The 25,454-nt window shown below is 37.9% G+C and overlaps 2 protein-coding genes across 2 annotated transcripts in view; both read left to right on the top strand.

Annotated features, from left to right (window-relative positions):
• The window catches only part of NDUFV2 (NADH:ubiquinone oxidoreductase core subunit V2), a 31,242-nt gene extending 14,424 nt beyond the window's left edge, over positions 1–16,818 (top strand). Inside the window, exons 2-8 of the mRNA XM_042911692.1 lie at positions 457–522; positions 2,354–2,416; positions 2,504–2,620; positions 5,607–5,775; positions 8,028–8,137; positions 11,911–11,987; positions 16,367–16,818. Coding sequence (XP_042767626.1) covers positions 457–522; positions 2,354–2,416; positions 2,504–2,620; positions 5,607–5,775; positions 8,028–8,137; positions 11,911–11,987; positions 16,367–16,460 — 696 coding nt within the window. The 3' untranslated portion in view covers positions 16,461–16,818. The remainder of the gene's footprint in view (positions 1–456; positions 523–2,353; positions 2,417–2,503; positions 2,621–5,606; positions 5,776–8,027; positions 8,138–11,910; positions 11,988–16,366) is intronic.
• Positions 16,819–20,946: 4,128 nt separating this feature from the next.
• The window catches only part of ANKRD12 (ankyrin repeat domain 12), a 127,223-nt gene continuing 122,715 nt past the window's right edge, over positions 20,947–25,454 (top strand). Inside the window, 1 exon segment of the mRNA XM_042910151.1 lies at positions 20,947–21,259. The gene's annotated coding sequence lies outside the window, so the exon portion shown is untranslated.

The following is a 25,454-nucleotide window of genomic DNA, read 5'->3' as shown; positions in this document are numbered from 1 at the left end:
AAAAGGGGGACACACTTGACTCATTTGTGCATAGTATATGACTCATTTGTACAGAATGAAAACATGTTTATGAAAGCTCACAGTAAATGAAAGCTGGCACCCAACTTGATTCAGACAAAAGTGAAAGGCTGTAAGTTAATGGAACACTAACTTTCTCAGTGCATGCCAAAAAGAGTCCAGTAGAAAGGATACATGACTCCAAGAGATACGGGTTGTGGACCTAGTTCTTCCATGGACGCATGTGTGACCTTAGGCAAGTTAATAACCTTTCCTTGGATCTCCGTTTCCTTGTACTTCTGAGATAGAGATAGGCAGGGTGTAGCACAGTAGGCCATATCTCCTAAGATCTTTTACTTATATAAGTTGATTCTATTGTTTTTAATTATGGATCTTAAAGTATTTACTCCTGAAAATTTATTAAGGCTTATGACTTACGAAACTTTCTTGAAATTTTAGGGAAGACATATAAGGAATTTACATAAGACAGCTGTGCAAAATGGAGCTGGAGGAGCCTTATTTGTTGTAAGTAATTACTCTGATTTCTTCAGAATGGAAAGACTTTTGGAAATTTGGGTAAATCTATTGTGATAATCAGAAGGATCTTAAACACCAGTGTCTTTGGTATATGCTGGCCAAGGTGGTGATTTAAATATAGCTAATTGAATTCATTACATCTCAAAAGTTGTGTGATTGCAGTTGAACCTCTCAAGTTTAAATTGACACCAGGGCAACTCTGGGAATAAGAATGTAGATTATTTTTTGGTGAAATTACTATGAGCCCTAACAAGATTTCTAGTCTCACTTTGGGTTCTTAAAAATCAGTCATATTGGCTGAATAAAGATTGTATGGCTGCAACTTGGGGAATCCCAAAGTGGTTCCAGTTTGAAACTCATGGACTTTAGTAATACAGTGAATACATTAGTGGTTGCCTTTATATTTTTGCTTTACAGGGTTTAACTCCAGGTGGAGGCCAGTGAACTCCCCAGCTTAGTTGTACAAGTAAAAGAGAGATGTTTCTCCTTTCTGTGACAAGGCATGGTTTTCAGGGATTAAGTTTGTGTTGTTTAAAGGCAATTTGGTGGATTTGTAGGATGATTTTGAGTTAGTGGTACAGTTTTATTAACTGAGTTATTTCCAGGCTGAATCCTAGCAAGTGAGTTAGCCATACCATTGAGTTGATTCCTGCTTTATATTTTGTTTGTCTAAAAACATAAAATTTGCCACATATTTGAGATAATTGTCCAAAGTTTCCATTTTCTTTCTTCTTTTATATCCTTAAAAAAGCAGAACTTTGAGAGTTAGCATAAGGGATACAGTTCTTTGTTCACTGTACATACTAAACATTAATTGATGTAAGGGTTAATCTCAGTGTGACTCATTTGATTTCCTGTTGACATGCCATTTCTTGTCAGTTTTTGAAGAGGTCCTGCTCTTTTTACGGAGAAGAAATAAAGCTGCTTGCCATTGGCTAGTTTCTGTTATGTGGGGAAGAGATGGTGCTTTTGTACCTTCCCTGAAGTAGTGGGTCCTTTTGATAATCTGATAAATTCTTTTGGAACAATGCAAGTTATGTTCACACTAAGAATTTTGTGTCTTAATTTTATAAGTGTTCCAGCACTTTGTTTGTTTTGGTAATTACATTAGAAGATTCTATTCTCTGGTTGCCTAGGTGGCTCAGTCAGTTGAATGCACAACTCTTGGTTTCAGCTCTGGTCATGATCTCATAGTTCGTGAGTTCAAGCCCCACGTTGGGCTCTGCACTGACAGTGTGGAGCCTGCGTGGGATTCATTCTCTCTCTCTTTCTCAAAATAAATAAGTCAACTTAAAAAGATTCTATTCTCTAATCAAGTTGGATAACACTTGTTTTGTTTTTTTTTTGGTTTTGATTCTAAAGGTAGTTCTCTTAAATTCTGTTAGCATTACTTTTGTTAATCATACTCCTCAAATGTGTATTTAATAATTAGCCATTCTTTTTGATGCAAGGATAGATTGATATATGTTATAGTGGAATTAAAGCAAAGAGATTAAAGGTTTTTTTGTTGTTGTTTTTTTGTTTTGTTTTGGTTTTTTTGTTTTTGTTTTTGAGATTGTGAGCATCAGGGAGGGGCAGAGAGAGAGAATCCCAAGCAGGCTCTGCACAGTCAGTGCAAAGCCCAATGCGGGGCTTGAACGCATGAGCTGTGAGATCATGACCTGAGCCGAAATCAAGAGTCAGACACTTAACTGACTGACCAACCCAGATGCCACTAAAGTGAAGAGATTAAATGATCAGTAGTAGTATAGTAATAAAGCTGTTAACACTTTTGAGGTAATTTTGGCAATTTTGAAAAACTTTTTTTTCCTTTGTATAGCACAGAGATACTCCTGAGAATAACCCGGATACTCCATTTGATTTCACACCAGAAAACTATAAGGTATGACAAAATTAACATTACGATTAATTTACAAAATATTTAGTATCTTCCAAATGTATGAAAGCAGGTGCTTTTTCTTTGATACAGAGGATAGAGGCAATTGTAGGAAACTATCCAGAAGGACATAAAGCAGCAGCTGTGCTTCCAGTCCTGGATTTAGCCCAAAGACAGAATGGATGGCTGCCCATCTCTGCCATGAACAAGGTACCGAATTCATTTTTGCCTTAGTTTGAAAAGAGAAGAGACTGTGTAAGAATTTCTTCCTTATGTAGAAATTCCTCTGATGATTCTTAGTGTCAGAATCTAGGAGTTTGAAGCCTTTTTAATCATTTGTTTCCTCAAATTTGTGGGTTTGTTGGTTCTCTTAATAACATGGAGAGCTTTTTATCCTTGCAAGAAATAGTAGAGGCATTATAGTCACAGTAACTTTCTCTTTTTTCTCTTTTTGAGAGAAATGACCGTAATAAAGATAAAAAGATCCCACATGTGTATAATTTGCTCTCAAGGTATTCTGAAAATTAATGTATTAAACACTAAAATTATAGAGAAAAAGATCTGATCTTTCATACCTAATATGAATCTTTTTATTTTTATCTTTGGCTGTAGGCTTTAATAAAGATTTATATCAGTATTTATGACACTTGATGGCACCCTATGCTTAATAATCAGCAACTTACAAAAATGCTATGGGTGACCCATTTAAAGGAAGTTAATCTGTTCATACATATTTTAAGATTAATTTTTTTCTGATGAGTTGTTTCAACAGTTATCCACATTTTACACTTACATTGTATTAATTAAGTTTTTGTGGTATTATGCTACAGTGTATAGTTTATGAAGTACCATACAAAATCATATATTATTTGATTCTTATGAGAATCTCACAAATAATAAGCCAGTGTAATATAATGGAAAGTATATTTGACTTCGAGCTAAGAGATCTGACTTTTCTGTAGACTTACTTCCTTATGTACAGTGAAGATTTTGAACTAGGGTAGATCTCTTTAAATTATTATGTTATGATTCCTAAGTGATAGAGTTGGGACTGAACATTTCCAGTTCATTGCATTTTCTGCTTGACTGAGTATTGGCAGAGATTCTGCTATACTTCATTCCTCTTTTCACCTTCTAAATTTTATTTGGTCTATTAGAATAGACCATTATCATCTTTCTTAGAGAACAGGAATGTCTTCAGTGATTTGTTGGAATCCCATATACAAATTTTAGATTCAGTTCATATCACTTATTTGCTTTGTACAGTACTCTAACATGGTTATGGACCTTTAGTTTTATATTTTTTTGGTTTTTTTGACTATGAAAAATGTTACAAAGCAAGTTTGGTTGGTACTGTACTTGGTAAAATATAGTCAGGTGGGTTTTTTTCCCCAATAAATCACATGCCTCTTTGGGTATTTTCTAAATTACTTAACACTGTTTTGTATTATAGCCAACATTCTAAATAATGATTTAGGTGTGTTCCTAACCATAGATGATGCTTTTTTTTTTTTTTGCAAAAATTCACATTGTTAAAGATTATGTTTTTTTAAGTAATCTCTACATCACTGTGGGGCTTAAACTTAACCACCCTGAGATCAAGACTTGCATGTTCTACCAACTGAGCCTTCCAGGCACCCCCAAAATTCACATTTTTAATAATAGGAATTGTGTTGGAAGTCTTGCTGAATGGCAAGCTTAGCAGAGTAAAATAAATGAGAACTAATGTGAGAACATCTCACAAATATTGTCCTGTTCTATTTAGAATTGAATGTGTACGTGTGAGAGGCAGGAAAGTGTACAGAGGATAGAAACAAATTCCATTTTACATTTGAGACTTTTAATATTGTTGTTTCTTTACTCTCTTACCCCCTAGCCCCCAAAGAAAAAGCCCAATCTTACAACCAAAACAAAATCCAGAAGCTCACATGTTAGTTCTGTAACCATCACTAGAGTGTAGGGAGATGCACAGCAGTCTTCCCAGGGGAGCTCTTTCAAGTTAGCATCAGTGGTAGGGTTCCAGGAACACTGTGTATTTTCAGGCTCTAGCATGTGTGTTTTGAGAGAGCTCCCAGTTTCAGAGGTACATACCTGGTTTAGTATCCCCAAATTAAATTTAGCACAGCTACTTATCTTTCACTAGTGAGCCATGATTATATGTCTTTTGAGAATACATATCCTTTAGATTTTCTAATATGAGAAAGTTCAACATATTTGTCATCTGAAATGCTATTTAAGAAACTCATCTTTCATGTCAAAACATGGATATATGCATAATTTTTTTAAGAATGCCAGGTAGCAAATCTTAAGACCTGATAGATTAAATGATATTAGATCACCTGGAAAGTTGTAACCAGGATGGTAGTCATGACAGACTGTATGTAGACTATCCCTAGCAAACAACTAAAACAACCTTGTTTTCATTAACAGACTTGCTCTGACCAAGAGAGTTGTGCTTAGACAATGAATCCCTTGGTCCTGAACCTCACTGTGTCAATACATATTTGCTAAATACCTTGATGTGAAGAGTTGGGAAGTACTAGTCCATAAGATTTTTGTAAAGAGTGTCTTGATTAGAAGTAGAAGCTGTGTTTTAGATTTTCTGGAGACTTACGTATGTGTATGTATGTGAGCTTTGTGTGTATATAAGCATGTAGATATATAAATCAAGATAGGCTAATAGGTGAGCTTTGATTCTTGCCCTTTTTTGTGTTGCCATACCATTTGCATGCATTGTACATCACCAGTAACATCAAGACTTTTTGAAAAAATTGGTGAAGGGTTGAAAAAATATAATTAATTTATTGGGATTTGACCAACAAATTTTTTGACATTTAGAAATTTAAAATTATAAAATATGAGGGTTGAAATGATCAAAGTAGAAATTCCTGATAGTGAAAAACTTAGAAACATTTAGAGAAAAGAAGATCCTTTGGCAGAGATGGGGCATGGGGTAAGTGGAGGAGGTGCTGTAACCATTAGCTTCTGGGCTTTGTGTGGTTTAAGTGTAAAGGCTGCAACAACTAAGGGACTTGCACCTCACAAATATCAAATACAAGTGTATTTTCTGCCTCAGAAGAACTTTTGTGTTTTTAGCAAATTGAAGCAATATTGACTTTATGTGCTTTACAACATACCTAAGGTTTAATTCATAAACACTGTAATTATACCATCTTAAAATTTCCTAATATTTTAGGTTGCGGAAGTTTTACAAGTACCTCCAATGAGAGTATATGAAGTAGCAACTTTTTATACGATGTATAATCGAAAGCCAGTTGGAAAGTATCACATTCAGGTCTGCACTACTACACCTTGCATGCTTCGAAACTCTGACAGCATACTGGAGGCCATTCAGAAAAAGCTTGGTATGGGACACATAACTTTAATGAAAAACAGAATTGTCTTTCTAGATTTGACCCATTTCTACTTAAGTTTTCCAGTGTTTGCCATTGTATTGGATGTGTACTTTTCATCAGTAAATTTTTGTCTTACTGTGGTTGCCCACCTTTATTTATTCTTATTTTATATTTTTCCTTAGTTCTCGGCCTCAAAGTTGAGTTTTCTTCTTTTCCTGTAATCATTAAGCATGTTGGAAGCTTGTGGGGGGTTTAAAGTTTTCATTGTTAAAAATTAAATTTCACTCCTTGTGTAATAATAGCATGTGGTACATAAAAAAGTGACTGCATTGTCCTTGTATTCTTCCAAATGAGTCTTGGAACAAATAAGATAAGAAAATAGTAAGAATGTGTTGGGAAGGGAAATTTGAAGTATTTTCTGCTTGAAGTACTTGAAGTATTAATTATGATAGCATTTACAAAATTAAAAGGGCATTTTTCCATACAAAACTGCCATTGCTGCATTAATAACTGAAAATCAAAGGAAGTAAAAGGAGGTATACTTTTATCTTGTTACTGAAGATAAAGTAACAGTTTAGTTACTTTAGTTCGGTTGTATTGAAGTATGTAACACAGAAAGCTGAAGTCTGCTCAAAATCCCACCCTCTAATGTACAAATTCTAATGTACAAATTCTTTTTTTTTTTTTAATTTTTTTTTTTTTTTCAACGTTTTTTTTTTATTTTTGGGACAGAGAGAGACAGAGCATGAACGGGGGAGGGGCAGAGAGAGAGGGAGACACAGAATCTGAAACAGGCTCCAGGCTCCGAGCCATCAGCCCAGAGCCTGACGCGGGGCTCGAACTCACGGACCGCGAGATCGTGACCTGGCTGAAGTCGGACGCTTAACCGACTGCGCCACCCAGGCGCCCCTTTTTTTTTTTTTTTTTTTTAACGTTTATTTATTTTTTTGAGACAGAGAGAGACAGAGCAAGGACTGGGGAGGGGCAGAGAGAGAGGGAGACACAGAATCTGAAACAGGCTCCAGGCTCTGAGCTGTCAGCACAGAGCCCGACGTGGGGCTCGAACTCACAGACCGTGAGATCATGACCTGAGCCGAAGTCGGCCACTTAACCAACTGAGCCACCCAGGTGCCCCTCTAATGTACAAATTCTGATAATAGTTGTGTATATTAGTTTTAGATTTTGTTTTACTTATTTTCATTATTAAAAACATAGATATGTCCTTATTTTTTGTACTTTATTTTGGCTATAACATATGTATGTCTGCCTCATTTCTCTATTATAAGTTATTCTGCAATTACTTTCATGCATACATATCTTTGCATACTTGTCCTATTATATATACTGAGGTTGTTTACAAGAAGTAGAATTGCTGGGTCAGATTTTACTATATTTTGCCAAAATGCCTTCCCTAAAGATATGAGAGTACCTGTTTTCCTTTTAGGTTTTTTTTGTTTTTGTTTTTTGAGACAGAGAGAGACAGAGCATGAGTGGGGAGGGGCAGAGAGAGAGGGAGACACAGAATCTGAAGCAGGCTCCAGGCTCTGAGCTGTCAGCACAAAGCCCGATGCAGGGCTCAAACTCACGAACTGTGAGATCATGACTTGAGCCGAAGTCGGATGCTCAACCAGCTGAGCCACCCAGGTGCCCCTCCTTTTAGTTTTAATGGTCTTTGACATTAGCAATTTTCTGAGTCTTTGCCAATCTGACCGTGTAACTGATTTTGGTAGGTTAATTATCACAATCAAAATGAAAATAATATGTTCTGATACTCTGCTGTATAACAACAGACACTAGAGATGAGTTCCCTGAAATTTGATTGTTTTTAAAGGAACAAGTCCATTTAAATCCTTGAATGTTCTGGGGCGCTTGCGTGGCCCTGTCAGTTAAGCATCCAATATTCGCTCAGGTCATGATCTCCTGGTTCATGAGTTTGAGCCCTCTTGTATCAGGCTCTGTGGTAACAGCTCACTGGAAGCCTGTAGCCTGCTTCCTGCTTCAGATTCTATGTCTCCCTCTCTTTCTTCACTTCCCCCAATCATACTCTGTCTGTCTCAAAAATACACATTATAAAAAAGATAAAAAAAAAAAAAAAAAGAAATCCTTGCATATTCTAGTATAATTATATAGAGTTGTTTTAAGAAACTTAATGTTCTTAAATACTTTTTGTTTGCCTCTGTAATTTGTTGTTGTTGTTTTATTAAGCTATATTGCTATTAAAGTGTAACCTGGTCCTTAACAGCAATCATTTATATTTTTAGGAATAAAGGTTGGGGAGACGACACCTGATAAACTTTTCACTCTTATAGAGGTGGAATGTTTAGGGGCCTGTGTAAATGCACCAATGGTTCAAATAAATGACAACTACTATGTAAGTATTCCATTTAATATAAATTAACATTGTATGACACCATATTTTAAATTTTAAGTATTTGATTTCCTATCCTGTGGATATTATTTTCTGAATTATCCATTTAGAAGAAACTGGTGGCATAATTATCCAGAAGGGTTTTTTTTTTTTTCTCCTTTTTTTCCAAGTTTATTAAAAAGCAAAGAATAGAGGAGGCGCCTGGGTGGCTCAGTCAGTTAAGTGTCTAACTCGATTTCGGCTCAGGTAATGAGTCTCACACCAGGCAGAGCTTGGGATTCTCTCTTTCCCTTTCTTTCTGCCCCTCACCCGCTCACACACTCTCTCTCGAAATAAATAAACATGAAAAAAAACACATCTTAAAAAAAAAGCAAAGACTAGAAAAACTTTGCACAAAATATGTCAGTTTTAACTTCCACATTGTTGTCTACTAGAAGGTTCTTAAAAATTATTATTTTTAAACATTTTTGCATTTAGCTCTAGGAGAGAATGCCAAATTTTAAAAAATTATAAATTATGAAAAATAATTTACATAGAAATACAGAAAATAACCACCAAAACATAACATAATATTTTACCACTCTAATATTAGGTACTATTATTTTTATCCTCATCATTATTATTTGTAGAAATAAGTTCCAGATGCAGATAAGCCACTCCTAAGCCCCCCAAATCCTATATTCCCTTTCATTCTGAGGTAACCAGTATCATAAATTGTGTATATTTTTCCTGCACATGTTTTTAAACTGTTTGAGTAATGTATCCAGCCATACTAATGTATAATACTATATTGCTTTTTTTTTTTTTTAATTTTTAAAAATGTTTTATTTATTTTTGAAAGAGAAAGAGTGAGCGAGCAAGCAGGTGAGGGGCAGAGAGAGGGAGACACAGAATCCGAAGCAGGCTCCAGGCTCTGAGCTGTCAGCACAAAGCCCAGCGTGGGGCTCAAGCTCACAAACTGTGAGATCATGACCTGTGCCGAAGTTGGACACTTAACCGACTGAGCCACCCAGGCGGCCCAATATTATATTGCTTTTTAAAAATTTTACAGAAATGGTATCAGACCTCTAAGTACTGCTTTAGCTGGATCTCACAAGTTTTGATAAGTAATATTTTTATTATTTAGTTCTAAATATTTTAAAATATATGTTCTGATTTCTTCTTTGGCCTGTGTCTTTTAGAAGTACAGTATTAATCTCCAAGTATGTGGAATTTTCTAGTTACCTTTTTAAAAGATTGCTTGCTATTTAATTATATTTAATGGTTTTCATACATAATATTTTGTTAGTTCCTACTTCTTAGAAACTTGTTAATGGGAATTCTTTTAGTCCTGCACTGAGTATGGATTCTTCAAGAAGGTATTTGCCTTGGTTTTCTCTTGCTCCTAGAAATTCTACTATTGCAAAAGAAAGCTCCTTTGTATACCCTCCACTATTACCCAAAGTGTAAGGTTCTAGACTAGGAGTTCTTCTTGAGAGACAGTTTAATTTCTAGTTTACCCTTGAGGGAATAGCTTTTTAGGGTCTTAACTTTGTGTGGTTGACATGTCTCTTGTGGCTTGGGGCTTTGTCTCTTGCCCCTCTGGACTGTGAAACCCTGAAGCCAAGTTTGCTTGGTGTTCCACTTGGCTGCCTGGGTTTTCACTGAGTTTTTGGCTCTGGGTATTTCTTTCTTGTCAGCATATTCATGACATTTACAATTTTTTGTTTTTTTAATTTTATCTAGCATTTTTAGTTGTTACAGTTGGGGGGGGCGGGTCATTCAGGATAGCTAATCTGCTATAGTCCCTGCAATAGAAATCTACAATTTTATTTTTTAATGGAGATAAAATTTGTTTAGATTTCTAGAGTGGTCTCATTCTCTATCGTGATTTTCTTCATTTTAATGATCAGAGATTCAAATTTCTTACCTTCTTTATTCCCTATACTTAAAAAAAAGTCATAGGAGTGCCTGGCTGGCTCAGTCAGAAGAGTGTGTGACTCTGGCTCTCAAAGTCGTGCGTTTGAGCCCCACATGGGGTGTGGAGATTATTTAAATAAATAAAACTTAAAGTCCTTTAAAAATATGGCAACAGTTTTTCCTTCTCCCACATTTCTGTAATTTACTTATAATAAAGAAGATCTTGATTTGCAGGAATCAGTCAAGGCTTTGTGTGAAGCACTCTAAGTTTAAATATAATAGCCTGTGGGTTTATCCAAAAGATAAAGATTCTTTCACTTAGTAGTGGTATGGTCTTTGGCAAGATAAATTCTTTTTTTTTTTTTTCTTTTTTTTCAAATTTTAAGTAGACTACATACCTGACGTGGGGCTTGAAGTCATGACCCTGAGATCAAGAGCTGCATGCTTTGGGTAGCTATGTTGGTTAAGTGTCTGACTCTTGGTTTCGGCTAAGGTCATGATCTTACCATTGGTGGGTTCAAGCTGATAGCATGGAGACTGCTTGGTATTCTCTCTCTCCCTCTCTTCCTGCCCTTCCCCCACTCTTTCTCTCTTTCTCTCAAAAATAAATAAACAAAATAAAACAAAAAAAGAACTGTAGGCTCTACCAACTGAGCCAGTCAGGTGCCCCCAGGGCAGTTAACTTTTCTGGAACTCATTTGACTGGTGGATAAAATGAAATAGTCACATAAACTTTGATTGGCTCCTGCTTAGGAAAAAAAACAGCTGTGAAGTACATTTTGAGGATAGTTGGGTAGATTTTCAATATGGACTTGACATTTGATTAAAGAATTATTGTCAGTTAGGTGTGGTGACATTGTGTTATTTAGAAGATGTTCTTATTCTTAGATGTCTGCTGAAGTATCAAGAGTGAAATGCCATGATGTGTGCAATTGCTTTCAAAATGGTGCAGCGCAAGGGTGCCTGGGTGGCTCAGTCAGTTAAGCATCAGACTCTTGGTGTTCGCTTAGGTCATTATCTCACAGTTTGTAGGTTCGAGCCCCTCTTCAGGCTCTATGCTGACAGCTTGGAGCCTGGAGTCTGCTTGGGATTCTGTTTTTCCCTCTCTCTCTTTCTCTCTTCTTTCTCTCTCTCTCTCTCTCTCTCTCTCTCTCTCTCTCTCTCTCTGCCTCTCCCCCCACTTGCTCACACTTGCAAGCTCTCTCTCAAACATTAAAAAAAAAATTTTTTAGCCATCTTTAAAAAAAACCAAACACCTCAAAATGGTGCAACTCACAGCAGGCGGGGCGGGGGGGGGCAGGTTATGTGCATTAAAATGCAAATATGACAAATTAAAAATTGTTGAATATAGGTGGTAAGAATATGGGTATTCATGTATAGTTTTCAAATTTTCATAATAAATAGTTGGGGGACATAAAATCATTAGATGAGTTAAAGATTCCTTCTGGCTTTGAAGTTTTGAACATTTGTTGAACCCTAAGCAATTTGAAAGCAGTGTTTTATTTTTATAAAAGTTTAATCATTGAACAAATATTAAAGAACTTCGATGTGGCTGGGCACTAGAGATGCAGTACTGAATCATGATTTCTCCAGCACAGTGTCAGAGTCCTATAAAACATTTTCCTAAGTAATTAAACAGTTTTCCGGGGGGGGGGGGGGGGGTGGGGGTGGGAATGGGAGTATAGTTTAGGCATTTCTCTTTAATCTTTCCCATTCTGTTTTGAGCGTCTTTTGGTTAAACCTAGGGTATAGCTAGGCACATGGGCATATGTGTCTATGTGTTTTAATTGTATTTGTTATTTTATTATTTAAAATTTACACAGATTTCAGTAGTAGGAAATAATTTTAATATGACTTTTATTTATTTTTTTTTTTAGGAGGATCTGACACCTAAGGATATTGAAGAAATTATTGATGAGCTCAAAGCTGGCAAAATTCCAAAACCTGGGCCAAGGTATGCTCTTATTTCTATAAAATAAATTTTAATGGCTTAACCTAATGTAAACTTCATTTTAAAATTTTATTCCATGTGTTCATGGGAGTTGTCAGGTGCTTTGGATAGTATCAAAACCAACTTGTCATCTAAAACAAGTCCCCCCCCCCCCCAAAACCCTATCAGATAATCCTCTGGTATCTACTTGAATATTTAGAGAGAAGGGAAATTTACTAACAAATAGAAATCTATTCCATTGTATCAGAAAACAAACTTTTCTTTTCCTTCCTCAAGTTAATTTCTTGCATATATAGTATAATGAAAGAGACTGCAGTGATAGTAATAACCAAAATATAGTTATTCTTTAAATTGACCAAAGCTGGCTAGTTCTTTTTTTATTAGTATTTTTATAATAAAGCTCTCTGCTCAGATACATAACACAGGTGCTCATTGTGAGTCATTGAGTAACCAGAACAATTAAACTGGTTCAACAGTACCTGATTTTGGAGTACCATTACCAGGTCTGCCCTAGCCAAAATCAATAAAAGATTCAGGTCTATAAGTGGTTTGGAACTGCTTTTTTATATTTTTAGTAAATGATCGCTAGAAAGGAAATATTAAACTGATGGTAAGACAATACTTTATTTTGACATTTAGTTAAATTTTTGTGCTAAGATTGTTATTTTCATTTTTCTTAAAAATTTTTTTAATGTTTATTCATTTTTGAGAGAAAGAGAGTGTGAGAGTCGGGGAGGGGCAGAGAGAGAGGGAGACATAGGATCTGAAGCAGGCTCCAGGCTCTGAGCTGTCAGCATAGAGCCCAACGCAGGGCTTGCACCCACAAACTGCGAGATCATGACCTGAGATGAGGTCGGATGCCACCCACGTGCTCTGTTATTTTCATTTTTCTTTAAGTACTGAAAATAACTTCTAAACCTGCTCTCAATTATTAATTACTAATTAAGATGGGGTGCCAGGTGGCTCAATTGATTAAGCATTCGACTTCGGTTCAGGTCATGGTCTCACAGTCTATGAGTTCAAGCCCTGCATTGGGCTCTGTGCAGACAGCTCAAGAGACGAACCTGCTCCAGATCCTGTGTCTCCCCCTCTCTCTCTGCCCCTCCTCCACTTGCACTCTGTTTCTCTCTCTATCAAAAATAAATAAAAAATTTTTAAAAATAGAAAAAAAATTACTAATTAAGAGATAGAAGTTGTTTTTTGGTATGGGTTAGCTAAAATTAATTTTAAATCCAGGGCGCCTGGGTGGCTCAGTCGGTTAAGCATCCGACTTCAGTTCAGGTTATGATCTCGCAGTTCGTGAGTTCGAACCCCGCATCGATCGGGCTCTGTGCTGACAGCTTGGAGCCTGGAACCTACTTCAGATTCCGTGTCTCCCTCTTTCTCTGGCCCTTCCCCTCTTGAGCTCTGTCTGTCTGTCTGTCTCTCTCTCTCAAAAATAAATAAACATTAAAAAGAATTTTTAATAAAACTAATTTTAAGTCCAATTTGAATTCTTTATAGTTTTCTAAAGATATCTTAAAATTTGCAGAATTCTATGGGATGCAGATATTATGAGATGTAAAAATACATAGGTAGGCTACAATGCATATATAAAAAAGCATAGGTCATTGCTGATGGATAACTAGACTGTAAAGTCATTTTTGTTGTTTAAAAAAATTTTTTTAATGTTTTTATTTATTTTTGAGACAGAAAGAGACAGAGCATGAGTGGGGAGGGGCAGAGAGAGAGGGAGACACAGAATCCGAAGCAGGCTCCAGGTTCTGAGCTGTCAGCACAGAGCCTGACATGGGGCCTGAACTCACGGACTGTGAGATCATGACCTGAGCTGAAGTTGGACGCTTAACTGAGCCACCCAGGCGCCCCCATTTTTGTTGTTTTATACCAAAAGTAGTGGGCATTGGTGGAAATATCTCAGCATTATTAAAAAGATAAGCATTAAACTTTCATTAAGTACCTTTTCTTTAAAAAGTACCTTTTTAAAAAAAAATGTTTATTTTTGAGAGAGAGAGCACAAGCTGGGGAGGGGCAGAGAGAAAGGGAGACAGAGGATCCAAAGCAGGTCCCAGGCTGACAGCAGAGCCTGATGTGGGGCTCAAACCCACAACTTGAGGTGAAGTCGGACACTAAAGCAGCTGAGCCATCCAGGAGCCCCTAAAAAGTACTTTTAAGCCATAAACAATGTACAGAAAGGTCAGGTTTTCTAGAAGATAAATGAGTTTAAAATGATGAATTACAAATCGTGTTGGGATGGCTGAAAAACCAGATTTACCTTTTAAGTTGTAATGAGAACAAAGTAATTAATAGATGGCATTTTAAGTATAATGCATAAAGCAAATGTTTTTTATGAAGTGAAAGCCCTAGTGTAAATCGTGAATGGAAGGGCTAGATTGCTGCCTGTCTGGTGTTCTGAGGCATATTTACAGATAAAATGAGGGGAGAGATGAGATTAGTAGATTAAAGACAATTTGTGGGCTTTACCAGAGGCTGTAACAGCCTTTATAGCGTTTTTTTTTGTGCATTTTGTGAAGGGTGAGGGAAGGAGAAAGTTGGCAGGTATAACAGACCATTGAAACCTTTTCTCCCCCTTAAGTATGTCATAGGACTGTAATTTATGGAACAACTAGGAAAATGGACCAGATTACTCTTGACATTACTTTCTTATATAAAAATCCATAATTTCTTGAAGAGTTCAGACAGTGTGCATGATTAATTCTCTCATTTATTGTTCTCAAAAACCTCAGTTTTTATAATTTTCCTAATTGGTCCTTTGTGTTGGTAAAGAAGGTAGATGAGCTTAAACCGTAGAGGGGACTTAGCAAAGGGAAGAAAGTTTTCCAGAATAATTATTTCATTGGCAGTTAAAGAGCAGCAGGTATACCTGTGTTACTAGTTAACGTAAAAAATTTACAAAGCCAAATACTGTTTTTTATTAAAGTTTGATCTCATTTTGCCACTTACCCTACATTAGTTTTAGGTTCTGTCAGTTCACAGTGACGTTTTGTTTTTATGTTTATTTATTTATTTTGAGAGAGAGGCACGAGTAGGGGAAGGGCAGAGGGAGAGGGAGAGAGAGAATCCCAAGCTGGTTCTGTGCACTGTCAGCAGAGAGACCAACATGGGGCCCGATCTCATGAACTGTGAGATTATGACCTGAGCCTAAATCAAGAATTGAACACTTAACTGACTGAGCCACTCACACGACCCAATAGTGACTGCTTTTTTATCTCATTTTCACAGTGAACTTGTAATGCAAATAATACCTAATTTCTGACTTTGTAGGCACTCTTCATTACAATATACTACTTAGTTACTTGCATTGTGTAATGTAATATCTTAAAAGATCATAACATTATTAACGTGGTACCATTGTCCTATCCCCTGAACAAAAAATAATTTCCTGTGGCTGTAAAAAGACCCTTGTAAGATTGATGACAGAATTTAAAGGGCAAAGCAAGGAGTAAAAAGATATAAATTGAACAGTTCTTTAGCTAAAATTATGGCAGGAACAAGGTAAATTAACAAAGCTAGGGAATAGGAAGGGTGAAATAGGAGGAGGTGCTGAGCTGGGCTCTAGCAATGGAGGTCAGACAGGGGCAGAGTTGAGTGATTACTTGGGAAAGTATGTGTGGGGGTGAAAAAAAGACAGGTTCTTCTACCTCTGTGCTGCATTAAGGACCTGTTCTTGTTTTCTTTGTGGCTGTGGTAGCCACCCTAGTCTGGAACCTGTTTTTGAAAAGTTACTACTACTGATAGAGCTTTTAAAAACATGAATAGAAATATACTTTGTTTTCACTGCCCCTAAAGGATACCCTCCTAAATCTTCAGATTCCCATTTCCTTCCAATTCCTCTGTTGACTTCCAAACATATGTATAAATTTGTTTTCCCTTCTGTTCACTATGGTAGATCTCAATTTAAAATAAAATTCAGTTTAAATAAAATTCAAATATAAAAAGAATAAAATGTCCTCTGGGTTTGTTATGTTGCAGTTCTTAGCTCTGATCCTTGGGCAGATGCTGATCTCCTCTAAGCCTTGGTTTCTATATCTGTAAAATAAGGCCAGTATCATTTGACTCATGGCATTGTTGTAAAGATTAAATGAGCTAATAATATATGTACGCTCTTCAATAAATGGGAACTACTAGTAACGTGTTACTTTTATATCTTTCATATTTATGGTGAGTTTTGGATACGTCAATTTTCATACTTAAGTTTAGAAAATCTTGCAGCAGTTGAAATGTTTGAATTAAATAATCCATGCTAATTCTTGGGTGAAAAATAGTTACCTAACTGGGCTTTGTAAGGTAACAGTTATTTTCTTAAGTAAAGATTTATAAATGGTAGTTATTAATAGTCAACTTAATGTTACTTTTCTTTTCAGGAGTGGACGCTTCTCTTGTGAGCCCGCTGGAGGTCTTACCTCTTTGACTGAACCACCCAAAGGACCTGGCTTTGGTGTGCAAGCAGGACTTTAATATTCAACTGTAAATATGTTCCAGGAGGAATAAAACATGAATCTTCTATCTACATAAACTTTTTATATTATTTGTTCATTTCATGGTGTATACCTAGCAACTTGCTGCTATGAGTGTCATGTTAATACTTAGTACCATTTTAAAGTCTTTTGCTATCTATGGCTAACTCTGAAGACAGTATCTCATAATCTAGTTAACAGTCATTCCAGTATTTCCATTTTCAAATGCCTGGTCACTTTTATCAATAATATTAGGTTATTGTGAGTTTCACATATATTTTGCTTTTCCATCTTTAGCTATAGCCAAGTTTTAACATGATTGTTCTACAGAAAACATTTTTATATTTACAGCATACAGTTTTTACTGTATTTCCAACTGGTAAGTGACACCTCAAGCAGACTGTAGGTGTAAGGAGGATAAAGTAGTTGTCTCTAGAAGTACTGTTTATCATTTTTATAAAAGGAAGGTAGAAAATACTTTGATATTATTGTATACTGCACATACAGTCTGAGTTGGAAAGAGCAGTCAATAAACAAAATAGACTCTGGTTGAATGCATATTTCAACGTAGAACAAAGGATAAAACCTTTTGTGTATTATTATATCCAGTTCAAGAAACTAGCTATTGTACATTAGTTGCGAGTTGAAAAAAAATGTTTATAGCTTGTTTCAGAATTGCTCAAAGTCATTGTTTGGCTGCTCTTATGACAGATTAATCAGTCACTAATAGTAATTATGATGCTTAAAAATATTATTTTCAAGAAGATCTTTAAAAATTTGTTTTTATTTTTACCTGAGAGGGTAAACAATAACAGTAGTTACACAAGTGGCATAGAAAGGTAACACAATGAAAATACCTCTCTTCTATCCTCTTGATTTTCTACTGACTTTTGTAAAAATGCCTTCTATGTTGACATTTTTTGTTTTGTTTTGTTTTTACTTGGAAAAAAGTTAGGAGTAGGGAAGCTTCAGATACTGGGTGAAAAAACAAAGGCATATTAAGGATATGCACTGATTATCAATTTTTATGTAATATTTTAGAACTAGAAAATTAACTTTCAGTCATAATTACAGACATAATATACCATTATCAAAACATATTCTGTAGTTCTTACATCATCAGTTACATTGTATTGTATCAGTATATATTAGGATTTTGAGTCTTGCTTAATCTTTTTGCCTATTTCTCTTAAAAATTGTATCAATTTTAATATAAGAATACCCGTTTAAATGATAGTTTCCTGATTAGCTTTTGTAAACACCTGCCAGGTAAAATTTTATTACAGTAATCCAACATGGTTTCAAAATGTATATGAACACACTGATTAAAATTTCCTTGCCAGTTTTCAGAGATGACTGCTATATCCTGGCCTATTTCTCAAACCTGTAGGGAGAGTTAGGCATCATTTGTGTGTTTACTATCACTTGCTCCCTCATTTCCTCTTCTTAGTTCCTAGCTCTGCTTTCTTTAAGAAAGGGTATTTGAGGAGGAAATCTTACTATTGTTTAATAATAAAATCAATGTATCATTCTCCCTAGTGACAAAGGATCTAATACCAGTTTTTTTGTAGCAACTACTGAAAGTTGGTAGTGAAAGCTACTGATTGCTCAGAATTACTTGCTGTAACTGGATGGGGTCACTGCTCCAGAAAATCCTACAGCACATAATAACAGTTATGTAAGAGTTTTCACTGCAAAGGTATTACATATAGACTAAGTCATATGATAAGCTATGATCTGAGATTATACTTTTAATTTATTACATTCATCTTCCTGAAATATGGCAGGAGTTTTTGAATGATCTGATATATCTGGATGTAATGTAGCAAAACATAAAGATAGTTGATTCTAAAGTTGGTGGGAAGGTAAATTTTGCAGAATGGCTTCTGATACAGATACCAAATACAGTTGACTCTTGAAGTGCGAGGGAGTGGAAGGAAGTTGGAGCACCAACCCACCTCTCTCCAAATTGAAAATCCTCATGTAACTTTTGACTCCCCAAAACTTAATAGCCTACTGTTGAGTGGTAACATAGTTGATTAACACATATTTTCTATGTTATATGTATTATATATACTGTATTATAATAAAGTTACAGAAAAGGTTAAAAATAAAATACATTTTAATACGGAACTTCTCAAAAAAAGTTCTATATGAGTAGACCCATGCAGTTCAAACCCATGTTGTTGGAGAGTCAACTGTGGAGAGCCTGGGTGGCTCAGTGGGTTAAGCATCTGACTCTTGGTTCATGATCTCACGATTTGGTTTGGTGAGTTGGGCCCCCAGCAGGCTCCGTGTTGACAGTCCCTCTGCCCCTTCCCCACGCGTGGTGTGTCTCTCTCTCTCTGTCAAATAAACTTAAAAAGAAAAAAGTCAATTGTATGCACACTTTAAGTGCCTGCTTAACTTTGGCTAAGACTGAGGTTTAATGCTTGCAGTCCTTGACTGTTTGGTCCTATTCTGAAAATAGGTATTTTACCCATTTGCTGAAGATGGATTCCAGGACTTGAGCCAAGAAAAGACAGGGATATACAATTAAAAGTCTTAATTAGCAGCTTACTAACCTACTAGCTTGTAGATACGGTTTTCTTCAGACTTTTTTTGAGACCATTATCCGTAATATCTATAATGATTATGTCTTGATTTATATTTCTAGTTTCACATTGAAAAGGAAAATAAGTTATAGCTAATATGTCATTTACCACGTATAAATAGGGGTTTCATTAAGAAATGTTTTTGCAGCTGAATTCTACAATGAGCTCTTCTACAGGTAGTGTCCTATCGAGTGTAGCCAATGCCTTATGAATCTTGCATATATTCAGTGATTTTAATGAGGTTGTACGTGTAGTTGCCACAAATTATGGTTAATTTGCTTGAGCAAATTTAAGATTAGTTAGCTACGTTTCAATTCTGAAGTGAGGCACTATAGAAACTGCTATAGAAATAGCAATTGCCATTACCATCAATACTAATGGACTTTCTTTGACAGTAAAATGAAAACTCAATGACTTGAAGAGATGGCAGAGTTGGTGAAATTTTTAGTGGATCTCTATTTCATGCCGTAAATAACGCATATGAAAGGTAACAGTATTCCACCTATAGCCATAAAGTGCTCTTTTACTATTCATATTGAACCTAATGTTTTATAGGTGGGAGAAATCAGGAACCTAGGAAGGGAAAAGTGCAAGTTTATGCTTTATATAATTTGTTGAGATTTAATGTGTCAAGTCTGAAGTGTCAAAACTGTGATTAGTGACATAAACCTGTAACTCCATTAAGTCACAAATACGTGCTGTAGTTGTAAATGACAGCTTACTATGGCAAGGCCAATATTAACAATGAGGAAGGTGGTTTCCGTCCAATGCGTAAACCCCCTTTAGTGGTTAAAGGCATTCCTAAACTGTCGCAGATTAGCCTCGATGTAAATAAAAAGCGTCCAGAAGTTTAGTCAATAAAATGGTTTCCCTCTGATTATGTAACCCCCTTGGTGGTTAAATAGAGGCATGTACGAACCGTCGCAGACTAACCTCGATGTAAATAAAAAGCATCCGAAGTAAGTTCCCGCTGCTGGTAAGCCAAGACCGTAAATTTTCCTCACGTAGTTCCCTCTCAAATACTATCTCGGCTATGGAGAAAGGTACTTGTTTCTCTAAAATGGTTACTCGAAAGTGTGAATGGGAGAGAGTAGTATATCCTGGGGTTCGCCATATCCCCGCTGCAGGTGCACATTAAGGTGCTTTCAAAACTGGCACTGGGGCTCCAGCTGGCGCAGGTGAGGGCGGGCCTGTCGCTGCCCGGCCGAACTCCGGCTAGCGTCCCCATCCCGCGGGCTCAGACGCAGGTGCTGCCCAGCCGGCGCGCAAGCGCACTGCGGCGTGGACGTGGGCGCCCAGCCGCGCCCCGCGTCTCCGAACACGTTGGGGCTGGCCGTTCGCAGCTAGGAGTTTAGGGGGCTGACTCCCAGCCTCTGCCTTTAGACCTATCTTCCCGGGTTCGACCTCACAAACTCTCCCACCCGATCTGCAAAAATAACAGAGTATGTGAATACTCCATGTCCAGCCTCTTCGCCGCCGCCGCCATTTCCAGAAGTTTCCAGTCACATCCACTGCCATGGTCGCCACAAAAAGCGACCGCAGAACCCGTCGTCCTGGCAGCGTCAGCGGAGCCTATTCTGCTTTCTAGCTCACCCCCAAATTTTCCCCTCTCTTTTCGGGCCAGTGACGGCGGAGGAAGACGGTAACACCTGGGTGAGGTGGAAGGAAGTACGAGCACGTAGAGGAGTTCCGGCCTACACCCCCGCCGCCTCCCACTTGGTACCTTCCGACTGCCCCCGCCCCGCGGCTCGGGAAGCTTCTCCGTAGAACTGAAAGAGCGGCGGGGTAGCGGGGAGGGGCTGGCGGAAGGGGCGGGCGGGCGCCGGGGGCGGGGCGGTCACGCCGCCCGTCCCGTGCCCGTGGAGTCACGTGCCTACGTCGCAGCCAATCGCCGGGCGGCGCTGTCCTGGGAGCGAGGAGGCTGTGGTGAGAGACGGACGGAGACCGGAGATGTTTTCAAGCCCGGCCTCCGCGGCGTTCGTGGCGGTTGCAGCGGCGACGAAGACAACGACAGCGACGGCAACACCGAGGCACTCGTTCAGGGGGTAAACCCTCCTGCGCCGTTAGTGCCTTGGGTCCGTGAGGGTGAGGGGGGCGTGGCGACAGGCGAGGAGGAAGGAGGGGCGCGGTTTCGAGCCCCGTACCCGGCGCCTGGGAGGAGACCCCTCAGTTCTGCGCTGCTCCCGTCTCCCCTCATCAGAGCAAGGTAGGGGACGCGCCCTGCCCACCCTGTCTCGTGCCGCCAGGCCAGGCCAGGCCCAGCCCAAGGCGCCGCCGGCCTGACAGTGACAGGCCGTTAGTGGCCCCGGCGCGGGTCCGCTCCGCCCGCCGCCGCCTCTCCAGGAGTCCTGAGTAGCTGCGGCGCGGCCGGGAGCCGCCAGCAGGGCGGTGGTGCGGGGGGATTCGGCGGGGCACCCACCCCCCCCCACCCCCCCGCCCCCCCCCCCCGCCGCCGCTCCCGGGGCTGGGCTGCCGCCGCCTCCCGGAACATGGCGGGGCCGGGAGGAGCGTGTGCGTGCGAGTGTGCGAGTGTGCGCGGCCCGAGAGGGCGCCGCCGGCGTGCTGCGGCCGGACCCGGCGGGGCGGGGCTGGGCGGGGGTGGGGGCGCGCCCGGCCCGTCGCGCGCGCCCGCCGGCCCGCCGTGAGCCAGGGTGCGGGCGCGGCCGCGGGAGATCGCTGCTGCCCCTCCTGGAGAGAGCATCGGAGGTACCGGGGTCAAGGGGAGAGGAAGATGAAAGGGAGAAGGGAAATTGCCGCTTTGATAGTCTCAAGGGAACGGAGAGCGGCACGCTGCAGTTCTGTCTTAAATGCCAGTGTACTCTGTCCTTGCCGCATTGGGCAATCGGTTCTCTTCATCGTTCTGCAAGTGCCCATTCGAATGGTGTTCGTAGACCCTTGGAGCACGTCAGATTCTTAGATCTCATTTTGAGGGGTAATATGGTGTGACGCATCCTCAGGGATCCCAAAGCGTTGAATAAACGGTTGTACAAAGAGGTTACCGAAGCCCAGCTGACAGCTGTTTTAATAATAACAGTAAGAAACAGTTTGGGATGGGAAGTTAACACTATTGCACCAGTTGAAACCGTAGGAAACATTTTAAGCTGTGTACTCTTTGACATTGTAATTTCCACCGGACACCCGCGGGTGAAATGGGTTGCAGATTCAGTGATGTGTAAAGCCTTGGAATTATCTGTAATCCCGAAGTTGAAATGAACCTGTGTTCTTAGTCATGTGCTCCTTTTTAATTTTAAAATTGGTTTACGTAAATTATGAAGGAAGGTGAACTGGTAAAATAGCTATTCTAAAATAAATTGACTGTTTATTAAAAACATATGCTCAAGTAGGCTGTTCAAAATCTCGGGCACTGATCTGTTTCAGTTTCTTCAATCATTGTACAAAGGCTTTCCTGGAGATTAGCTCAGAACTGGCAGAACATATGCTCTATTGGTGCCAAGTGGCTTAAAAACAAAATGAGATAGTGTTGACTGTATAAGATCAAGTCATTATATTTGAGCTAAACGCAAAAAATAAAGATTCATGTCTCTCCAGGAGATGATAGGCAAGAGGAAAAGGTTTTACTTCTTGAAGATCTTTTATAGTTAACACAAGTACCAATTAAATGTCTTTTAAAGGAAGGTCTGCAGCCACCTTGACTAAAGTCAAGCTATTCAGGGATGTGTTCTATTTTAGGGGCATGCAAGGTGTTAAAGTGAACTAAAATCTGAGTATTAAGGGGTATTCATGGAAGGTAAGGAGTTAAAAAAAAAAGAAACAGGGTGCCTTTAATGTTTTTTGTCTCTGTGATTTCCATAGTTGTTTAGTATGGTTTAATGAGCAAGCAGAGCTGGGAAAGTGAAAATCTTGGGGTGTGTATTCCATGAGGAGTATTTGAGATAGAAGAGAGAACTAAAATATTCTGATGAGGAAAGAACTTAGGTAGGTGAAAAAATATGTTCAGTTTCTGGTTTTAGTTCTTGAATATCAAGGGAAGGGGAAAACAGTTGAATTTTGTTTGGAGACAAGTGCCTACTCAGTGGAATGAATTTAAAAGGAAGATGTTTTTATCAAGGTGTTTATATGTGTGTGTGTGTGTGTGTGTGTGTGTGTATAATCCTATAGAAGTTTTTGGAAAGTGTGATATTCTTTTGAGGTAGATTGTAGAAAATGGTAGTCAGTGGGCTATTTGAAAAACACTTTGTTGGAAAAGAGGTTTTTATTCTAAGGAATAAGAAGAATAATAGTAAAAATGTTCAATTTGTTGGTATTGACTGGTAGTTAAATTTTTTCATTCTCCTGTTTTAAGAGCATTATTTCAGTCTAAAAAGAGAATGATTTATGAGATTGCTTCCATCATAGTCCATAAGAGGTTTAGACTGTTTTCTGTATATAAACTTGATACTGAAGCAACATTTATCAGAAAGGCATGAAGAATTTGTTTAATAATTGCAATAGTTTGTTTAAGAGCAGTTCACACACTACTTTGTTACTTGGAGTTTCTAAAATTAACATCAAAATGTATTTGTAAGATGTATTGTGCAAAGGGTAGAGTCATGGTGATTTGTCCTTAGAACTGGAAGGGACTTCAGATTTTCTCATTTTACGGATGAGAAAATAAAGTCCTACTAAAGTGAAGTAACTTACATAAGTCAGTACAACCTAGTTCAAAAAGTCTGTGGTTTGGGCCTAGAGATTCCTTTCTGTGAAAATGCTAATTTGCTCCTTTACGAAGTAGTTTTTTGGAGTACTGGAAAGAATATTGAAATATAAGCAAGAAAGCCTCAGTTAAAATTTTTGATTTAAAAGTAAAAATTCTTGATTTATTACTTCCTAACTGTGGTTTTTGACAAATCGCATTAACTTTCAGGACCTTCTTAATCTACAAAAAGTCATTTTCCTACATAATTTACAGGGATGGAATAAATGTGATTACATATGAAAAGCACATGGTATATTGTAAACTTTTATACATATAAAAAGTGGTGATATTTTAAAATATCTGTGTAACAAGGTGTCTAGATCCCTAGGTTTTTGCTTAGCCTTAGCTTTATTGTTTCCAGCACCTGCTGTTTTACAGATTATAACTCCCTGTAGATACATTTTCTGATCCCCACTTAGATCTAATCTTAGTAAAGCCTCTTATGAACATTTTAAATATTGCAGTTGTTAGAGCCTGACTTCCTCTGGAGAATATGAAGTTTCTCCATATAGCATTTGAAAATATTCTCATTTACACTCATGCATGCATAATCTGTTTCTTTAACAGTGGCTTTTTAAAAGTAATAGTGAAAGTGTCTTAGTTGCAATGTTAATTTGTCTGTTGCTAGTTTCCACATATGGCAATAACAGGAGATAATTTCCTTTGTAAACTCAGCTTTGAATGGTTGGTGTTAAGGTTATCTTGTAGATCTAAATATGTAGAAATGTTAATGTGTGAGTTTTTGTTTGTTGCCTTTTGCTGTTATGTTTAAAGATCTTGCTTCTAGTGCTTTGAATTGATAATACTGGAAACCAATATGGTAATATTGTTTATTGTAGTATTACATATTTTATCTGTAATCTTGAGTTTGAAGATTATGATAAATATTTCTTAAGCACTTAGAATGTTCAAAGTTCTAACTGAAATATTTAAGATAATTTTCAAAATAATCTTGTTAAACAGATACTACTATTATTCTAACATATGGCCAGGAAAATAAGGCTTTGAACTATTATGCGATGTGTATATATTCATAGACCTGAAAAAAGTGACAGACCGTATTGTTCCCATTCTTAATCATTTGTTTGTGCTCTGCCTCTAATTAAGAGTGTTTAACTGATTTTGAAAAGTTTTGAGGCAGAGTTTCTTTAATTTCAGATTTTGTGAAAATACCTGGAAGCCAGCTATTCTACCTTCTACTGTGTTGGTCAAAAAAACAAAAAGAAAGTAAATACCTTATGAGATTCTTGGAAGGTAGGCAGAAAGCCTTTTTGTGAGATGCTGAGGTAACTGTTGGGTTTTTTTTTTTATGTTGTCAGAAGCAAATTAATCTCCCCAGCTACAGAAGGACTACAGTTTTTAACGTTACAAGAGGTGATTTTAACAAACTCCACCTTGATATTGATGCCATTTTTCTAAAGAAACATTTTAATCATAGTTACTATAGGAAAAAGATCACCAACCAAACTCATTTAGGACTTTTGTAAAGGAATAGATCCAGCAATAGAAAATTTGTGCAGGTTAGAAAATAGCATCCAATAGGTTTTCCGATTAGTGAGAGCCTCCAAAATTCTAAGAAGTTCAGACTCTCAAGTTCTTAGAAAATTAAGTTAAACACAGAAATGCTTCCAAATTGAGATAAGTAGAAGAGATAAATTATGGAGCTGCAAGTTAGAGAGTGGAAGTAATTTCTTTTTCTTTGGCA

Source organism: Panthera leo, chromosome D3 (genome assembly GCF_018350215.1).
Source record: "Panthera leo isolate Ple1 chromosome D3, P.leo_Ple1_pat1.1, whole genome shotgun sequence".
In the NCBI taxonomy this organism is placed as follows: Eukaryota; Metazoa; Chordata; class Mammalia; order Carnivora; family Felidae; genus Panthera; species Panthera leo.
The sequence above is the reverse complement of the archived record's forward strand: the minus strand, read 5'-3'. Positions and strand labels throughout refer to the sequence as shown.